Below are 20,124 nucleotides of genomic sequence, written 5' to 3'. Positions count from 1 at the left end.
ATTAATTTGGGGGGGGGGGGGGGCTGAAAGCCGTAAGGTGAAGACTACCAGCTTGGTGACTACTTGTCTCTGTGCACACAAGAGAATTGATTGGGTGGCACAGGGCAAGAATGTGAGGATTTTTCATAATTGCTTCACTGGTGCCATGACCAAATCAGGTTGACTCACCTACAACTTGGAGGAGCAGGTGAAAGTAAGGGATGACTTTCCTGTGCCCCTCCCTATCCTTGTGTGCTGATATGACTGCATGTAAACCTTGACTGACTAATCAGAAATATTTCTATCTGATGTGTAATGACATCAATTCCTCTTTGCTTACATGTATTTCAGGTTCAAGCCACATTAAAGATTGTGAACTTGGAGCAGCAGGTATATACAGTAGATTGAAAGCAAGAGGAGTGAAGCTGCAGCTTTTGATTGTGTCGTCAGCGACAGACTGAAGTTAATCAAGGGAGAAGAGAGAAGCAAAGCCATAGCCTTCAGAGGCAGATTTGTACTATTTAGTCACTGTTATCATATGCAACGACTGGAACGTTAGGTGCGAGAGGACTTGACAATGTCAACAATGAATGGCACCAAGCCGGCCTCCATTTCTGTGCCGGCCGAGGGACTTGCACCGGAATGCCCCGCTGAGGAGCAGATACCGGAGATGTCGCCAACATCCAAGGAGTTCAAGGAGAGTTTGGCCCAGAGGAGAAAGTCCTCGCAGCTGTTGTCCCCTCTGCGGATGAAACCAGCCCCACGAGGAGTGGATGCCATTGATGGGGCAGATAGGGAAGAGGTGGAGGAGGAGGGCGTCAACTTGTTCAACTGCTTCGTGGAGGAAGAGCTCTCACGACAGGGCATCCAAGAGACCACCAACGTGGAATATGCTGTTACAAGGTAAACGAAACAGTTGATTTTGAATACGAACCAGTGTGCAGGGATCCATACATGTACATGTTGTGTAAATGTCATTCTGCTTGGAATTTACACCATCTGTATGTACATGTTGTATTTCATCATGTTTGTCATTAATTCTCAAGATGTATAGTCACAAATACAGTAGGGCCTATTATCGTACAAATATGAACCAGACATGTATGTTGACATATGACTTTATTCCCAAATATGTCAGTCCAAAACTTGGTCACTGTTATGTCATCATAATGTTTTTCATGATTTATTTCCATAAGATTTCCTTCTGACTTTGTGATGCTCATATAAAAAACAAACTCTTCATGGAATGTGAATAGAAAGAGTGGGAAGTCCTGTCATAAAACCATCTTGTACAAATCTTGTACATGATTTGTGTCCATCTTTGAAATCCCAACAAGCTATAAATACAGTGGACTCCCATTATAACGAAGTCCTTTGGGACCAGTAGTTTTCTTTCGTTATATCGAAATATCGTTATAACAGAACAAATAAACAATAAAAATACACAAAATGGATAATGTTGCGGCCTAAATTTTTACTGTGTTGTAACCGGAATTTCGTTATAACCGTGTTCGTTGTAACAGGAGTGCACTGTATAAAGAAAAATAACAGGAGACTTGGCATTTGCTTGCGCAGCTGCCAAACTATGAAATAAACTACCTGTACCATTAAAATCCACAAAATCCCCATCTGTGCTATTTAAATCAATACATACTACACATCTTTTCATGTACATTGTAAATATTGATCAATTTTATTTAACACTCTCAGGAACTCTCACAGTGCAGAAGAGTACATTGTATATGTAGGCCTAAATAGATTGTGCACTTTATAAATTTGTGATATCACTGGTATTATTACCATACTATTCTCAGAAAAATGCCCCAAACAAAGTCAGAATGAGAGGATTAATCGATTAATCATAGCATTGATATTACAGATACAATCTGTCATATAGTTATGACATGGTACCAGGTAATGAATATGGCTGCAATTGGGTTATCAATACCAGGTAGTTGCAATCCCTCACAAATTATGCACAATTGAGATTATGTTTGAAAGCCTTGTACAAACTTGCTCCAGCCTCCATACACATTGTGTATACAGCGCATTTTAACAAAAGTAACTGTTTCTTGTACTTTGAGTTAGAGTACAAACTTCTTGATGCATATCACGCTGGCACTAAACTAGCACAAGGGTGAAGGTTTTGGGGAAAATACAAATGTGTATGAAGCACATGCAGAAATAGCTCATGTGCAAATTTCGTGGAAAAAAAAAGGAGGCCAAGTCGTGCTAAGACTGGAGTGAAAAATCAATTAAAGAGAAATTTCCCCTTTTCAATTTCAAAATGTTATCCACATTACATGTTGATGTGATGGCTGGTAATCAAATATTAACACTGGATGTGAATCATACAAAGGAATGATTCATTGCAGTTTTAATTGATACCTGTACCTATAGGTACTGTGCCTCACCCCTGATACATTCTTCCTTTTTTTACATATCTGTATGTACTTTGTACAGCATGTAATTGTGGAAGTTTCTTATGAATAAGTTCGTCTGATGAGGGACAAACACACAGGAATGTGAAGCCCTCCTTTTGCAACTAAATGACAACCTGTACTGTAGTGACCCCATACTATTTTAGGGTCTAATGCAGAGATGATATTTGGGGACTTTTCTGCAGCTTTTTAAAAGATCCTCTATTTTTATACAGTCCTTTGCAGCACTTGTGGTTTTGATGAAGTCTCAACAGATGGGTCTGGAAGCCAGGCTATTCGCTTGATCTTGCATCACAACAATAGTGACATTAACAAACAGGGGACAAATTTAAATGAGCAACTGGGTGTGATGAGTCATCTTGGTCATTCTCACAAACCAGCAATGTGCAGAACAAAACAAAACAAAAAATCAATTTTCCTTTGTGAGTGTACAAATGGGTGTGGCCCCCTCCTTGGAACAGGAGGGGAGCATCATGGTCTTTATACAGTACCCCCACATCTTTTTGTTGACATTGTACATGATTAACATATGACATCATTTGTTATGGTGTTTCCTCCACTTGCTACCAATCAGAGAGCCTTGTACGCTCCCATTGTTTGTATGTGTTCTGGGGATGATGGTGCAATACCAGACCTTTGTTACTTGAGCAATCCAGGTGTATCTTGGTCTGTTTCCAGCATACACCCATCTTGACAGTACACGGGGCATAAACTTATAACCACATTTCCTTTGTGTCATTAGGACAACCATAACACACTACCCACATGAAATACTCTACTGAATTATAGTTAATGCACAATTTAATGAAATCTTATTCAATTTTAGCCTTCTTTTCACAGCACTCCTTTTGTAACAAGTTGATAATAGAAAGATTCAACATCCATGAACACAGTGAATTACAAGGAAAAAAAAAACCCAGACAAACTCTGATTGTGTCATGATGCCATTGTATGAATGGGTGTAACTTTAATTGATCAATCCAGGTATCAAAATGGGGATATAACCTTTGTGTAAACTTGTTGTGCAATCACAGAGGAGTACCATTCTCTAGTATGCATGTACCATACAGTATCTTGGCACCCTTGGCTCAACGTCTGCCCGGATCGGATCGTGTGTGGGTTGTTAGTCAAACATGATGCTATTGTCAGACGTGCAAGGCCATCAAGACAAGCAAACAGAAAAAAACAAAAACAAAACAAAACACAGAAAACTGTTTACCATCATGTGACAGGCATTTTTTTTTTTTTTTTTTGTATGCCTTTGCCATGAAGTGTCACCGGCAGAGGCATTATTTTTAATTGTTCCTAAATATATTTCTCCCTATGTTTTCTGTCTGCGGTGGCCTCTATCCTCTTTTTTTCTCTCTCTCTTTTGTTGGTTTTTGTTCCTTCACTGTATTTAGGTGATCCGAGTATCCTCTCGGATCACCTTTTGTTTCTGCACGGATTCTTTCTTTAGTCTTCTTTATTTCTTTCTCCTCAAAAGTTGTGCAGAGGTTAGCTCAGAAAGTGCATTGCCTATCAGTGTCAAACTTATACCATATATATATCGTTTCCCAAAGACGACAGATCTATTTTTTTTTTTTTATTATGACTTTTTGTGATATTCAAATGTTCTATTTTGAGAATTGCTTGTTTGTGTTGATTTTCTTTTATAGCTCTGTAGTAACTGTAGTTTTGTTGTTTTGGCATAAGAGTGTACAATTGTATACAATCAGCAGTTGCTAATAATGTGATCAACACATGTCATCTCAAGCTGCAGTTCAGTCACAGTTCATTTACAAGATGTACAGTAACTGCCATAGTACCTTGATCGGAGATGAAGCTGTATGTTTAGCTGGAGAAGATTATGTTAGTGATGAAGACTGATGATTTGATATTGTGATCTTGTTGGGAATTTTATGCTTTCTTATTTATCTTGATATGGTAAACAGACATGTTCAGTGTGCATTTGTAGTTATATTTTGTAAGACAAACAACCACCAAGACTGAGAGCATAATCTAAAAATTATAAGAAGAAATCTTTCCGAATATGTGAATCAGCTGTTATTTTACCCATAAAAGCAAGACAACAAAACTGATAAAATGCATTGTACCTTGTACAAGGCTTAAAAATTGCTTTGTTAAGCTCTGGTTACACACTTTGATTGCACACTTTTTGTGTGTGTGTGTTTCTGTGTACAAATGTACATGTGTGAGTGTGTCAAGGGATAATCGTCTTTTCCTCATCATTCTCAAACCCAAACATGTTGACACTTGACTAACATTACTGTCTTGTGCAGAGTGTGTCAGCTTTTCCTGATGGTGAACCTGATTTTGGCATACGACATGAAATTTTGTGAATGTCTCATATAGCTCCAGCCGTTAGAGATACAAGCTGTACAAGGGAGATGGCTCTGGATGTTTTCAAATGTGATGTACAAGACATGTTCTGGCTTGTCATGTTCTGATAGTGATTTTTTTTTTCCCGTAAGGTCCTTAGAAAATCATATTCTGTGTATGTATGTGCTCAGGAACTTTTGTACTGTGCTTGAAGTACTGTACAAGCTGTTGTAATACCTACATACCGTGGTACCTATGTTATTGTCCTTACGAGTAGGCCTATGTTTCTGTGCAATGTACACCAATTTGAGGTATTGTCTTCCTGTTTTGCAATTGAAACTGTCAGCTTGTGTGAAAGTGGAAGACAGTCATGCTGTCATGATTTCCTAGCTCCACGAGTGCAGGGAAATGGATGCATTTTGTATCAGGTTTCAATCAATGTGCAGCCGCTTTATAATCATACATTGTGCTGTACAACAGTAGTCTTTTTTTTTTCCCCAACAATTTCCTCTTCAAAGTGCTTATTCTCCAGTCATAACAGAAGCCATTTAACCTACACGTACAATCCTTGTAGTCTGTTTTGGCCCCTGTTTACAATCATACAACTGTATACAATACATAAATTCATCTTATGTACAGGTGTTATACACAACTGTTCATGTACACACATACATGTACATGTATACTGTGTCTCCACATACTGTACAATGTAGCAGTACCGGGTATGAAACTTTATTTTTGTACATATTGTATTTCACATTTTACGTGTAACTTGTAAATTAACATTGATCATTTTTGGTCTTTTGTAAACACATAGGCCTATAGGGAAACTCTTTTTGCGGCATTTCTACACCTGTCCTATGCTGTGGTATTTTGATCCCATACAGCAACATGAAACTTGGAAAAAAAATGAATAAAACAAAACAAAATAAGAACTTAGCTTTTGGAAATTTATACGTCTTTTGACAGAGAGGGTGGTGAGGATTCAACACTCACTCTTGTTACACTGGCTTATCAATGAAAGTACAATGTACTGTGACAGCAAGTGACAGCTCAGTTTATTCAGATCAAGTCATTTCTGAATTTCGACATACAAGTGTAGGCAAACAAGACTTGCCAGTATTTACTGAATTTTGTGTATATCATGCCATTCATGACAAGTGAATGAGAAATGTATTTGTGCATCAGTTTATGACAAATCATTTAATCATCCTTCCAAAAATAAACTGAACTGGCACAGATCCAAAATGGCCCAATCAGGTCTCCAGAACAGTAGTTAGCATGGTTATCCAGGGTTGAGGGAAGAGCCTGTTGATAGTGATAGAAATACAGATAGGAAAGGATGTGGGCAGATACCAGGGTCACGGTGTTTGCTGTGATAGCTCTTGACCATACGGATGCACTATTGTACTACTTCAGTGAGGTAATTTGAGAAAGATTGCATGTACAATGTAGCTTGTATGTGTGATGTTTCTGCACTTGTAAGTTGATAAATGTATACACACTGGTTGTACGTACACATTGTACTTTCTTGGACAAAGACAGCGGTAATGTGCTATCTGCATATATACCCCACCATTTTATGTGTCGTTATTTGGTGTGTGTGTATTTTTTTTTCATAATTGCTTGTTCATCAGTACCATACAGTTTGTAATGTCAGTTTGGCCAGATACTGCTGTATTGCTTGCTCATTCTTCCTCTGAATTGTATTTAAAGAAGGTACATGTACATGCATAGTGTTTTATTTCATATGTGTGGAAATTATTAAAAAGGGGTGGTGTAATTTAGAATCTAGACTAACTACAGTGTATAAACAATCACAAAAACGAAGTCAGTGAGCTAGTGATGCAAGGTTTGTTGGACTCATGTACATTGTACATGTACAAGCTTTTGTGAGTAACAGAATTCCCACCAAGTGCATGTCAGCTATTAATTTTACCCTGCAAAACAGGAAAACAAAATATCCATCTCTCTGTTTGCATCCTTTTTGTTGCTTTAATATGTTGGCAGACAGCCAAAGGTGCTGGGTGCGACATAAATGGGATGATTTGCCTTCTATTATGGCAGAGATGCCCAAAATAGAAGATGAAAAATAGATGAAGAATCACTGACACATACAGTAATAGTGTCTGTTACATGCAAAGTTATTGCAAGCACCTCATAAAAGCCCCTTCCCAGACATGTTGCAGCTTGAATTGGCATGATGAATCTTTAATGAGGAAACTGAATTACAATAAAGAGAATTGTAGGAAACACACCAAAAAATCTTTGGCTTTGTTCCAAGTTTACAGCGCATCAGAACCACTGAACTTGAGCTGGTCTTGATTGTTATGCCCTATTGTTGTGATCAGGGAGGTGATCTCTTCCCACCTCCCATTGTGATCCAAAGATTCTCTCTCTCTCTTTTACAATGCAAGGAAGGAGTTTAAAATGGTATACAAGGTACAATACTGACAGTATTCAGTCCTGGAATGCCCTTTGGGATGAATAGATCAATACAACATGTGGGAGGAGCCAGTGAGAGTGTGTTGTGACATGCTGATGAATCATGAATGGGGGACTCCCCTCCCCTGGCTTGTTTACTCCATGCTCTGTCATCATCTTGGTCTCTGCATTCTAGAATAATAAGCACTGATGTAATTTTAGCACTCAGTCTTCATCAAGACAGCAAACTGTAGTGTTAGGTTCTCTGTCAAGGCTGATTACTCAGCACGAGTCATTAAATCTGTGATACATACAAATGTAGTGTACCTTCATCAGCGAGCTATTACCTGGTCTACAAACTCTTTGGAGATATTTTTTTTTTCAAGGAGAGGATTTTGGTCGTGATTTGTTGCAGTGTAATTCTTTTTATTTTTGAAATTATTGCAGTGGATTTAGTGGATATTTAAAAATGCTTCTCTGCTTTTGGTGTATACTGAGAGTGAAAGGATGGTTGAGTTACCTGTGGTAAGTTCATGCTTTTAGTGATGCCACAATCTGGTTTCTGTTTCCCTGATTTCCTGTTTTCTATATTTAACTATTTCATTGCTCTATTTATAGGTTGACCAAAAAAAAATAGTGACACTGTAGTTGACCCTTTGATTAAATCTTGTACTTTGTTGAGTATGAAATTTTCAGCAAGATTCATTCTTTCTTCTTTGTGACATGCAAATAAGATTGGGCATTTTTCCCCCAATTGTGATGGTATAGTTCTGATTTTGGATGGAGTGAAATTCTGTGGTAACAAGGAAATCTAGATGCTGATTCTCATGATGACACTTGCATTTTTCTGTCTTTTCTCAGTAGGCATGTGTGCAATCTACCTTAATATTTGTGAAAATTTAGACAATGAAAAACAATTTAGTGACATTCAATGAATATTCATTTCCCCTTGTTTTGTTCTGCCCTATATATTTGCAGTGCCACCATTCAGTCAAAGCAGGAGACCCCAATAGTCACAGTTTCCGAATTCAAGTTTACCGACCATCACACGACCACCAGGTCATCGGTGGCAAGCAATGGCAGCGCCACGCCATCCCTCCTCAAGTACCAGAATCCCAAGTGGGCGCGAAAGGGGCGGGACCTCCGGAAGCTTGCTGACCAGTTCGCCAGGTCTCCAGAGAGGCAGAGAGTACGGGAGAAGGCATCCGAGGTACATGCACACATCTATCTCATTGCTGGGGGTGATATTCGTGGAGTCGCAGGGAAATTTTGCTTCATGTTTAAAATTGACTTTACTGAATACTGTATATGCCATGTATTTAGCGAGTCTAAATTTTCATGAATCGGGACTTCCTGACGATTATGCAAGTGATTAAATTTGTGATCGTGAAGTACAGGACTTAATGGAGAACTGTATGCACATCACATTCTTGTCAGAGTCAGAGTCAATTTATTTGTGTGTCTTTAAATTCGTGAATAGCACCTGACTCGCGAAATTCACAATAATAGAAACCTCCCGAGATTTTGGTGTATGAAGTTACACTGTAGATCAAAGCCAAACTAAGAGAACTGTGATAGTTTCTCCAGATAAAGAACCAAGGGAATTAGAGTAAGCTATGAAATTGTTCTATTGTTTTAAAAAGAGATGTTTGTCACCATCATGTATTTCTGTTAGTCGAGGTGGCAATCTCATTTCTCCAACATAGATAACGTGATCTCCTTTTTTTGGTACAAATGGAAATACACACACAGTAATAAAATCTTGTGAAAGAAATTGTAAATGTGTTTGAAAAAAAAAGGAAGGAAAGTACATGTATTTATTGCTAAATCATTTCAACTCTTAAATGCGCACATATAGAGTTTGAGATAAACATTCGGCAAGGTTCTAGTAACGTCATTTATAGGGTAAGGATTGAACCTGAGTAGTGATATTGACACAGAAAAAAGTCTTGGCATTCAAGCATTTGGAGATTTAACCATTTACATTACATGTGTATATTAATTTTTTTTTTTTTAATGTAATGACGGACTTTGACAAACTTGTGGAGTTGTGATATTTTTTTTTTTACCTTCTGCTGATATGAGAGATTGTAGAGTTGATGGGTTTCAAATATTTGATAAACTAAATTATCCAACTATTTTGTGACCGATTCTTTCATAGACCATTGATGACGACAACATCACAGCAGCCATGTTCTGGGATATGCTGTCCGAGCTCTTCTTCCAGGGCCAGGTGACGCGAGAAAGAGTGGTGGTCCTCTTTTTCTTCTGCAGCGACGTGGCCATCTTTGCCTTGGGGCAGAAGAGTGTGGAGTACTTTCACCGATTCATGGTCTGGGCCCTGCAGTTCATCCGTCGCCACGTCTGCAACTGGGTGGCCGACAATGGAGGCTGGGTGAGTCTAGGGGAGGGCTGTGAAATAAGAAATAAAAGTTATGCTCCAAAGTTAAGATATTAGATTTCTGTATCATGTGAACAAATACATTTACATGTGTCAAAAAAAAAAACCCTTCTGTGGAATGGCCATCGATAGTCCATTCAAGAAATAAAAGTTAAGCAACAAAGTTACGAGAATATTTCTGTGTCATGTGAACAGTGTGATACGATCTTCTCTCATTCTCTATTCCCAGGATACTGTTCTCTATGCCTCAGTCAACACCCTGGGGCACTTTGCACAGGGAGCAGCCGTCTGCCTTGTAGCGTACCTTGTCTACAAATTGGGCAAGCGAGCAATCACTGGTATGACGCAGCGATAGCCACCACATCGCCACATCCGTTTGTGCAGAAGGAATTAATTTTGCACGAAATCCTGGGATGGGACCGATATTGGATGGAAGAACTTGCAGGACTTTCGTCGGAGGAAGAGATATTAATCCTGATGAATAGAAAGGGTCTACTTCAAATAAAAGAAACGTATCCTACTGCATGTGCTTGAAATGTGTGTGACCGTTTCCTGAAGTACTATGCAAGCTTTTTAAACTTGCAGACATGGAACGTGCTAAAAGGGTCTAGCTTCTTTCAGCAGGCCGGTGAGCAGAATAAATGCGTCAGTACAGGTTTATGCACCGTTTGTTTTTACGTGTGAGGAGGGATAGCAAACTCTCATGTCTAGGCTTCACCATCCGAAGTGGTTATGACCTTGTGCCTTCTGACAACACATAAAGAAAGCATTAAAGTGCTACATCCTCATGTGCTAAAACCACAGGTCTAACATCTGATTGTGTTTTGCATGGTGGGTTGTTATTTCCCTCAAGTAGTTTTGAGGGTTTCCAAGTGAGTGAAGCCATAAGACTCCTGATTTAAACCAGGAGATATGTATTTCACAGTGTTATAAATGTCAGTTGGTAGGGAAGCAAGTTGAGTTTTCTCCAAACCGAGTTTGGACATTTCTTCAGTGAATGCGAGGTCTCCAGAACTAAACAGGAATATAGCCAAACATGTTTTTTTTATTTTTTTTTTTTTAGTAGCTGTTGCTTGAGTTTAGAATTCCAGTGACCAGCGTATTTATTTTCTTTCTGAGTAGTGCCCATAACAAACTTTCCCACAGAACCTTTGTAACAGGACAGAAGTACTTGTAAGAATTTTTTTTTTTTTTTTCGGCTACTGTATCTGAATGCAGCATGTACAGGTACGTAAAGTTCTCAGTGGTAATATAATCCCTTTTATGGCCTGATATTGCCAATGTTGTAATGCTCTACTTAATAATTTGTTTTCATACACTTAATTATTTATTTTGGTAGCAAGCAGCAATCTTTTTTTTTCTTTTTATTTCCTTTTTTTTTTTGGTGGGTGGATGAATGTAGCTCTTAGTCATGGATGCTAATGCTTAAAAATAAAACAAGTTTCTGCCATTGGTATTTGTGCAAATAAGTAATTGTCATAATGACATGGTCATAACATTCCCTGTTATTGTTATTGGGTTTTTTTAAGTGTCATTTTTAGAGTTTCAATCCACTGATACTGAGAATGTACTTACTGAACATGTAATCAACATGTAGATGAAATAAGCCTGCAATGTGATACCCATCTTCCAACAGTAGATGATACTCACTCAACTTGCCATAATCGTTTATTAAAATGAACTTGATGAATTCTTGTCGATGCAATAAGTGGTGCTCCATATGCTTAGCTTTAGTGCTTGAGGTGTAACTGTTTACGCATTGAGAAGTGGTGATGATTGATTCTGTAATTGTCCATTATTTCTTGATTATTTTTTATATTTTTGCTACCAAAGGAGCAACTATAATGTGTACTTTTGGGGATCAATGTCACATGAACTTGCACTTCCGGATACTATGTCTTGTCATAGCAAATGGGGTTTTGGTAGTTATTGATGTTGGTGGAGAAGAAACAGAAAGAATTACGTGATTTCCACATTTTCAGTCTGATTATCACAGAAATGCTGCAGGAAATTTTCTCTCAGGGAGAAAACAAAAATTGTTATACTTTTCTTCTATCTTCCTCCAAAGATTTCACTCTCTGTGTCCAACGTCAATGTGTTGATATTAGATGATCATTTTACCATTACATCGGTTGGTTGAATGGAAGAAAAAGCGGGGGCATATTATCCACAAATTCTCAACACTCTCTTAATGTCCGAGTTGTATTGCTTTAATCACTGTTGACCTTATTATGTTTGTTTGGTTTTTTTTTTTTTTTTTTTTTACATCTTCAAGTCTATCAGGGTGTAATTCTGATGAAGATGAGTACTCATGAAATAGATTTGTTAAACCATGTTTTGTCAAAAGAAACTGGATACTGATACTTTGCCATGTAAAAGGAGCAGTGGAAAATGTGGATTTAAGTTATTTTTAGCTCATACGAGTGACACTTGATTGACCTGTTGTGTTTGACTGAATATAGAAGGCATGAACGTGAAGCTGGGAATGGACATGTATTGACTTAAATCAATAGCATGAAAGACAGCTTGCTTATGATTGCAACTTGCTTGGTAGATTCTTCTATGGACATCTGATTGACCTATTGTGTTTGACTAAATATAGAAGGCATGAACGTGTAGCTGGGAATGGACATGTATTGACTTAATCAATAGCATGAAAGACAGCTTGCTAATGATTGCAACTTGCTTGGTAGATTCTTCTATGGACATCTGACCTTGGTCTATTTTATCGAGATTTTTTTTTTTTGTCTCTCTTTGCTGACGTCCCAAGATATGGAATCAGCTTCATTTGTTTCAGGTTCGAGGTAACTTTGTGATGGAATTGTGTACAGTATTTTGCATATTCTATTGTCTGGGTGTATATACATGTATAAAATGCACGGCAGGGCTCGCTTGGTTCCCTTTGATCCTTTGTGCTTTTTCAGTCGCCCAGGTTACAACATTCAGATTCTCTGCATAATTATTTCTTTCACAGAGAATACGTATGACAACTTTGACACTTGCAAGGTTTGCCCCAAGTTGTGCATGAAGCGTGAAGTTTTAACCACAGAAAAAAAGGGGGAAAAAAGGAAAATATCTCTGTACTAGAAACATGTATTTTTCTAATATTAGCAAATGTATTTGTTGACCATTAAAACTGTTTAAAAGTACTTGAAACTCTTATGACCTTGAGTGCTATTTTCTTGTCTGTCAGTGGGGTAGTCCTGATGAAATTCAGTACATGTGCATATGCCTTTAATCTATCCCATCTCAACCTTTCTTTTTGACCCATAATCAGAGAAGTAGGATTTGTCAGTATTTGTAGTGGGCACTGGTTGCCCCAAAGCTGAGGGAAAAATGTGTGTGAAGGTTTAAATGTGTGTGCATGCAAGCATTCAGCATACAGTCATTATTAATCTAATGTGACTGACCATCAATTAAAGGGAATAGTCCCACTATGTACAAAGCATTCATGTTTTTCATATTTATTGCTAATATGGTTGGTGCCCTGTCCACCATTTGAAGAAACCTTAAAACTCTTCTCTGGCACACAAAAGAGTTTCCATTCTGTGTTGAAACAGTAACTATGAGTGTACATAGTAATATCTCAATGTTGTACTGTTACTTACTCAGAGATCATAAGTACTAGTACAATGTATGTGCTGTAGTTGTTTGTGTTGGTTGTTTTTTTAATTGTTGGAGAGAAGGCAAAATTTGGAAGCAGCTCTTTTGCAAAATTTAGAAGACATTAAACCATTTTGAACTCTTGTCACAGAATTGGGTTTGTTTTGGTAACTTCATTAAATCATGTCATTCAGGGACATGTTGAGATGTCTGTAATAGGTGGTATGCAAATTTCACATTTAAGATGTACATATTGTTTCATTTTAGTGCATTGCAGAGAAGACCATGTAATAAGTATAATAGATGATACAGGGGTAAAAACTAAGCTATTGGTGTAGAGACATTCACTTTGTACCCCTTGTACCCCTGTGTATCATCTACTGTAAAAGTGGATTTTTTTTGCGTGACTAGTTTTTCGCACTTGGCCGGGTGAGAAGAGTTTCGCGTGTTTTTAATTCCGCGGAATCAAGACATCAACCATTTGAACATATGACATGCAAAAATATTCGTGTGCTTTTATTTTCGCGCTAGTTTCTGGTTGCGCGAAATGCGCAAAAATTTAAACACCGCAAAAATTTCCACTTTCACAGTATTTAAAATGCTCACATCTCATTGGCCCTTGCATTTGTATTGCCGTGGTAATAGCAGTCGGTGCCGTCAAAATCACTTGTATATACCCCTTTGTGTTTATCTTTTCATCTCTGTCTGTGTTCCCTTTCTGACCTTTTGTAAATTTTGTTACTTGTATGTGTTTTTTTTCAGTTATATTCAAATCATCTCTGGCCATGAGAAAGTGAAGACTTGATTCTCATTTCAATTGAATCATATTCAGTTTGTACATTTTTACATGTAGTTTGCGTGGTTCTGTGGTAAGATACAAGTACCTTCGTAAAACCATCAAAAAAAAAAAAAAGGATTGTAAGAGACAGTTTGAAAAATACAGTGTGAGGGAGATTGAAAGAAAAAAATAATAATTCATAGATTCTGTATTTTTTTCATACATTGTATTTGCCAAATATGTACATATGCCATCACACATTATTTTGAAAGAGAAGTTGAATAAATAAGGATTAATTGAATAAATTTTTGCCTTTCAAATTATGTACATTGCGGAAAGTGTCTTTTCTATTGACTGTGACTTCATGTTGTGAAGCAAGCCTGATTGTATATCTTAGAAAAATCTTGATTAGTGTATGAGAATATGATTATTTGTGCCATCGATAGACTTTATGCATGAATATGTTTATCAATGCATAAATGCAGCTACCCCAACATCTAAAATGCTTTTAATACAGCTGATTGGTTTTTGCAGCTGTGTTGCCACAGTAATCACAATCAGTTACCAACGTCAGCGACCTCAAAACCCGGAGTTCTGGGCCCCATTTCATAAAAAGTTGATATGATAGCAACTCTTGCTAGAATGGTAATTGTCATGGTAATGATAAGAATCCACCTTCCTGAGTGGCTGTTGCTATTGGAAGTTGCCATTCCAGCAGGAGTTGCTTTCCTAACATATTTTATGAAGTGGGGCCCAGAAATAGCATGATTTACTGGAGCACGTAGACAAGTTTAACTTGAGGATGAGTGGGATTTGCACAATTTCTTGTTTGTTTTATAGATTGTCAGATCGCCAGTATGATCGTCACTCAGATAGAAACCTTTGTTGGTGTCGAGAAATGCCTTCAATGTGAATGAATGTGTGTGTGCTTCAGTGATTGAGTCTTGTAGCAGAAAAAAAGAAAAATCAGGAAAAATCAGGAAACACAACACGTACATTCAAGTTCGGACAAGTCCAATCCATCAGCACTGTTGACTCTATGCATCCTATGCAAAGATTTAAAGATGATACAATGTATAAAGTTTTGGTACCTCAAAAGTTTCCCTGAGTTTCCTGGTCTTAGTTTGTGTTTCAGGTTAAAGTACCTTTCATATAACTAACACTGTGAGACTTACTCGCCCCAAAGTGCTCTCATGTCTTAGTAATCATGCAATAATGGTTTCATACAATACGTGTATATTGATTGTCGCGGTACCGCGTCGAGTCAAACTAACGGCTCGTTCGAATTTTTCAGAGCCCGCTCTGCTCTGGTACGAAACCATTATTGCATGATTACTAAGACATGAGAGCACTTTGGGGCGAGTAAGTCTCAGTGTTAGTTATATGAAAGGTACTTTAACCCGAAACACAAACTAAGACAAGGAAACTCAGGGAAACTTTTGAGGTACCAAAACTTTATACATGTATCATCTTTAAGTACTGTAAAAGTGGTTTCTTTCGCGTACAGATACTTTCGCAGTTTCCTTCGGTGCCGACTTTTTCGCATGTGTTTAAATTCGCGGTCGGCAAAATCTGTGAATTCACAGTCGGCAAAAACTGTTTTATTTTGCACATGAAAACCCAAACTATAATCCAATTATTCTTTTATTTATTACATGTAAACAGAAATTAAAATTAAATGCAGGCTTACCTGAAATCCCGTCTCTCGACTACTAATCATACTTGTATCTACATTGCGCGGTATCGCTGTGTGTGTGTTGACCATCAATACACTCCATGCGCGGAATCTTCGTGTGTGCATGTGCGCAATAGCGTTGTAACAAGCGGCGAGTAAAACATTTCCTTGCGTGGTTAGTTTCGCGCGACTTTACAAAACATTTTCGCATGATGTTAAATTCGTGGTTCAACCTCAAAGCGCGAAAATAAAACCACCGCGAAAGAAACCACTTTGACAGTAACAGAGGATATTGATTTGGGGAAGGTTCTTGAAGAAGAGTACATGAACTGTTAATTTTGTTAATGTTATTGTGTTTTCTAGTCTATTTGTATGAGTAGCAAAGTGCGCTTAGAAACGTCAGTATGAAGCGCCATATAAATGCAATTATTATTATTAACTGTACTTGAATAATTATTTATGCCATATATGGTCATTCTTTAGGTATCTTTCTAGCCTGAATTGTTCTATGGAGTAAAAATATAAAACCATGAATGGGAGTGATGGCTTTAGTGTATTTCAGCATGTGCCATAGTCTCGATTCTGGACTCTTTTTATATCTTTACTCAAGCTGTCAACCTTTATGCATCAAATTAAGTGACGGCATGATCCCAAGAAAAGGAAGAACTATAAAAAAAAAAAAAAGGGCCCACACAAATTGCCCTCATCTGACAACAGAGGTCAAAAGATCACACACTTGTAAGTCACAAGTACGCTTCCTCAATTTCTGAGGGAAAGTCATAAGCAGAGAGCAAACAGTCTGGACTCCCACAGGTTCAGCAGCTTGAATACAGATACAAAGAGTCCTGAATCTAGACTACCAGTGCCATTGCAATATACATGTACCTTTGATAGAATTCATGTGTTGTGTAATATAAGAACTCTCCTTTCCAAATACACGCACACACATACAGACATACACATGGCAACAAAGAAGTTGGATATGGGCATTTGCCAACGGACGCTTGCAAAAGCAATAAATCTCCAGAAAAGGCACAAAGATTATTTCATTACATTGCCAAGTTGTTATGTTTCACAGGGAAAACATGTTAGAACAAGCTCTCTTACAATGAGGTACCACTTTTAATGAGGTGGCTTTGGCAGCTCCCAATTTTCCTTGACTGTACCTGGGCCCCGTTTTATCAAAAGATAAAATCGATTATAAATATCCTTACTACACAGGCTGCCATAGACTTACAGTTGAAATCAACTACTGGTATATAATCAATTTTAACTCTTCATAAAACAGGGCCCTGGTCTCTTTTTTAGTTTGTTTACAACAGGGTACCGGTTATAATGAGGTAGTATCAGCAGTCCTGACGACCTCCGTATAACAGGGTTTCCCTGTGTATGTGTCTACTTTAAAGCTTGCACATACCGCTAAGCTTATTCACAAAGAAATGTCCTTGCCTAGATCTGCAGAAATACTGCAGTGCTCAATACAATTTTGTAATAACAATTTGTATATCCATAGATTGTTATTTCTCATGTAATTTCTTGAAAATCCTGGATTTTTTTTTCTTAAACTACATTTTTCAGAAACAAGGATCACACTTCTGGGCTTTGTGTTCCACAGCATGCGCGCCTATTTTTATAACATTAAAGAGCACTGCTGAAGAGCAAATAGAAATGCTTAAATTATGCAACTTTACAACCTCCGTTAATTGTAAGTAAAATTTGGAAAATATCATAGGATCATGAATAAATATAAACATATGTCTCAGTGTATAACAACTGTCCATTTTCATGGCTGAAACAGTGGGGAATCAAATTCATCAGTGCATTTATTGTTAATACATGCACATGTCATAGATGGCATACATATGGCATACATGGAGAATGACACAGCTATTTATATGCAACAGCATGAACATACCTTTGTCACTCTTGTCAATTATCATATCATAAATAATACTGACACAATCCAACGACTGCAACCAGTTTCGCATGAAGTAATGTTAAGTCTGTGTGCATTGTCTAAGCTTACATGCCCCTCTCCCTCTAAACCTACCTGTAGAATGGTTGAAATCTACCACATCTCTACTGATAAATTTGCAAACTATGTATGTACGACCCACCTCCCTTCTCCCTTCCAACCACTCTTAAAGGAAACTGAAGCCCAAATATAAATGTGGATTGAGTGAAAGCAGCAATATTAGTGGAACACACTATGAAATTTGGAGAAAAATTTGAAAATCGATTCAAAAGTTAAATGATTTTTCTTTTAAGTTCTGGTGCTGTCAATGGATAAGAGAATACTACACTTCATAATGTCATTATGGAAAACAACATAAAGAAATTAAAAAAAAAAATCAACATGTTTTCACTTTTCTAGCATAATGAAAGAGCACATGACCTATCTTTTTTAGAAAGCAGAGGGAATGCTATGCCTGCACGTTCATCTGTCTGGTAGACTTAATAACTCCATTCATTTGCTCTGTTTCAGATGTATTTAAGTAATCAAGTTCTGTATTGGTACACGTCGGGACGGTGGAGAAATTCCTTCATCAGGACGGTGGAGAAATTCCTTCATCATGCGGTTGAAGGTGGCGTTTGAGAGGCAGAGGTGTGCACCCGAAGGAAAGAGCAGTACCTGTCAAGAAGAAACAGTAGTGCCCGCAGTGCCAGCAGTGCCTTCAAATCGAATGCCTGCTATGCCTACACATTCATGATTTCAAGATCAGACTGATAGACTTAACTACTCTGTTCCTAGTGTTACACATCACAACAATGGAGATGGCAAGGTTACTTTCTAGTTGTAGGAAAATTGTTGGATATACCTGTCAAGTACAGGAGAAAAACAACAGAAAAAAAAAGGTTGTTCACATGGATCGACTGAAACTCTACCTTGGTGGGCCATTGCAGTCATGGATCAAGGTTGGTGGAGGTAGTGATGCTCCTTCGCAGGAGCCGGATTGTCATGTCCTCCAGGCACCACCTCATGAGGTCCCCAATGAAGCTACAAAAGTTCTACCAGAATATACCCCTATCAATTCGCAGACTGGCGAAGACGAATCTAATACCCTGGTTTCTTCCAGTAATCCACTCCGATGCAATCCACCAAGAAGGTAAAATCCGCCCCATCAATATAGTGAATTAAAACATGAATGTCTGGTGGAGTGCCGAGGAATTGCAGTGAATGCATATTCGACGTATTGTAAATAATCAACGAAGTTGCTAGATACCTGTAACACCAAGTGTTATGTTGGCAGTACAGCTAATGTAGAAATTGCTTTATTTGTTATCTTTCTACAACAGACTCCTAACATGTCCAGATCACCTGATGAGGCTATCTACAAGTGCTATACCTGCTACCACTACTTCAACCATCATCGAAGCCAAACCAGGCATATAGAGAACGAACACCGGAATCGGCGAAAGCATGACTGCAAGCGGTGTGGGAGGGAGTTCCAGGAGGGACAACCTCTTGGTCCATTACAGGCGGCAGCACAGGGGCTAACGAGAGTATTTACCTAGAGGGGGAGAAGCAGACAGGACTACTCCTGCAAACACCACAGCTGCAAACAACAGCCGCATTGAAGAACCTGGAAACCAACATAGGTCGCATTCTCCTCCTCGACGCATGTAAGCAGTGCCATTTCAATCCCTGAAATTCTTGGCCCTTCTGCAGAGATCGAAGTAGAGTTCTCACAGGGGACACGACAGGAGGTGGAACAGTCCATCCCCGTACCCGTGGCTCCACCAGCATGCAGGAAACCTCGGGGAATGATGACCATGATGGGGTCGCCAGATGCCAGTAAAGTTCCGAGTCGGAATCAGAAGGCCCAGCATCTGAGCCTAAGGGAGACACCAAGGAGCCGCAGATTCGGCTGATACAGATAAATCAACCTGTAGAAGAGCTTCCTGTCCCGGACCTTCTCTAAATTCATCGGGTAAAGATGGGAGAAGAAGCCTCGTGAGTGATTTATCATGAGGGAGAAAAGATCTGGGAGGAGAGTCCGGAAAGACAATAACCAAGTCATGTTCCTGCAAGCCGGGGGCAGAAGGGCACCGACACGGCGGACAAGACTACACCTCGTGGAGACCGGGGACACTGGGAAAACCCTTGACTGAGAGAGACTTGGCTAAGATCCAGGTTGGCCGTTTAAAGCAGATCATGAAGACAGTGAGCGAGATGATGTTTGACAAGGGGGTACTACTGAAGAGACTTGAAAGATGCACAGTATTCTCCGTCGACGCTGTGGTCGGAGTGAAGGAGGACAGGAAGCCGTAAGTTGTTGGAGCTGACCAAACTGCCTCAAATTCAGAGAAAAATGTAATCACTCAGATGGATGTGGTTTTGAGCACACTTTCATCCCTGCATCCATCTTGACTGCTTACAGCTTACAAATTGAGCAATATGTATCCCCCCCCCCCCTTTTACCACAGAATGGGTGTTACAAACTGGCTACCACGAAGGGACAAGCAACATTAATACTGTTAACGAGATAGGATGAACTTC

At 38.6% G+C, this 20,124-nt stretch overlaps 1 protein-coding gene across 1 annotated transcript; it reads left to right on the top strand.

The window, feature by feature from the left end:
• Positions 1–433: 433 nt before the first annotated feature.
• On the top strand, positions 434–10,290 carry LOC139708434 (uncharacterized). The gene is made up of 4 exons (XM_071620385.1): positions 434–882; positions 8,145–8,376; positions 9,328–9,561; positions 9,797–10,290. Exons 1-4 carry the CDS (start codon positions 557–559, stop codon positions 9,920–9,922), a joined length of 918 nt encoding a protein of 305 aa, XP_071476486.1. The 5' UTR covers positions 434–556; the 3' UTR covers positions 9,923–10,290.
• The last annotated feature ends 9,834 nt before the right edge of the window (positions 10,291–20,124 follow it).

This window comes from Diadema antillarum, unplaced genomic scaffold (genome assembly GCF_040938485.1).
Source record: "Diadema antillarum isolate AM-2024a unplaced genomic scaffold, OU_Dant_1.0 seq00001336_RagTag, whole genome shotgun sequence".
NCBI classification, from domain to species: domain Eukaryota; kingdom Metazoa; phylum Echinodermata; class Echinoidea; order Diadematoida; family Diadematidae; genus Diadema; species Diadema antillarum.
The sequence above is the reverse complement of the archived record's forward strand: the minus strand, read 5'-3'. Positions and strand labels throughout refer to the sequence as shown.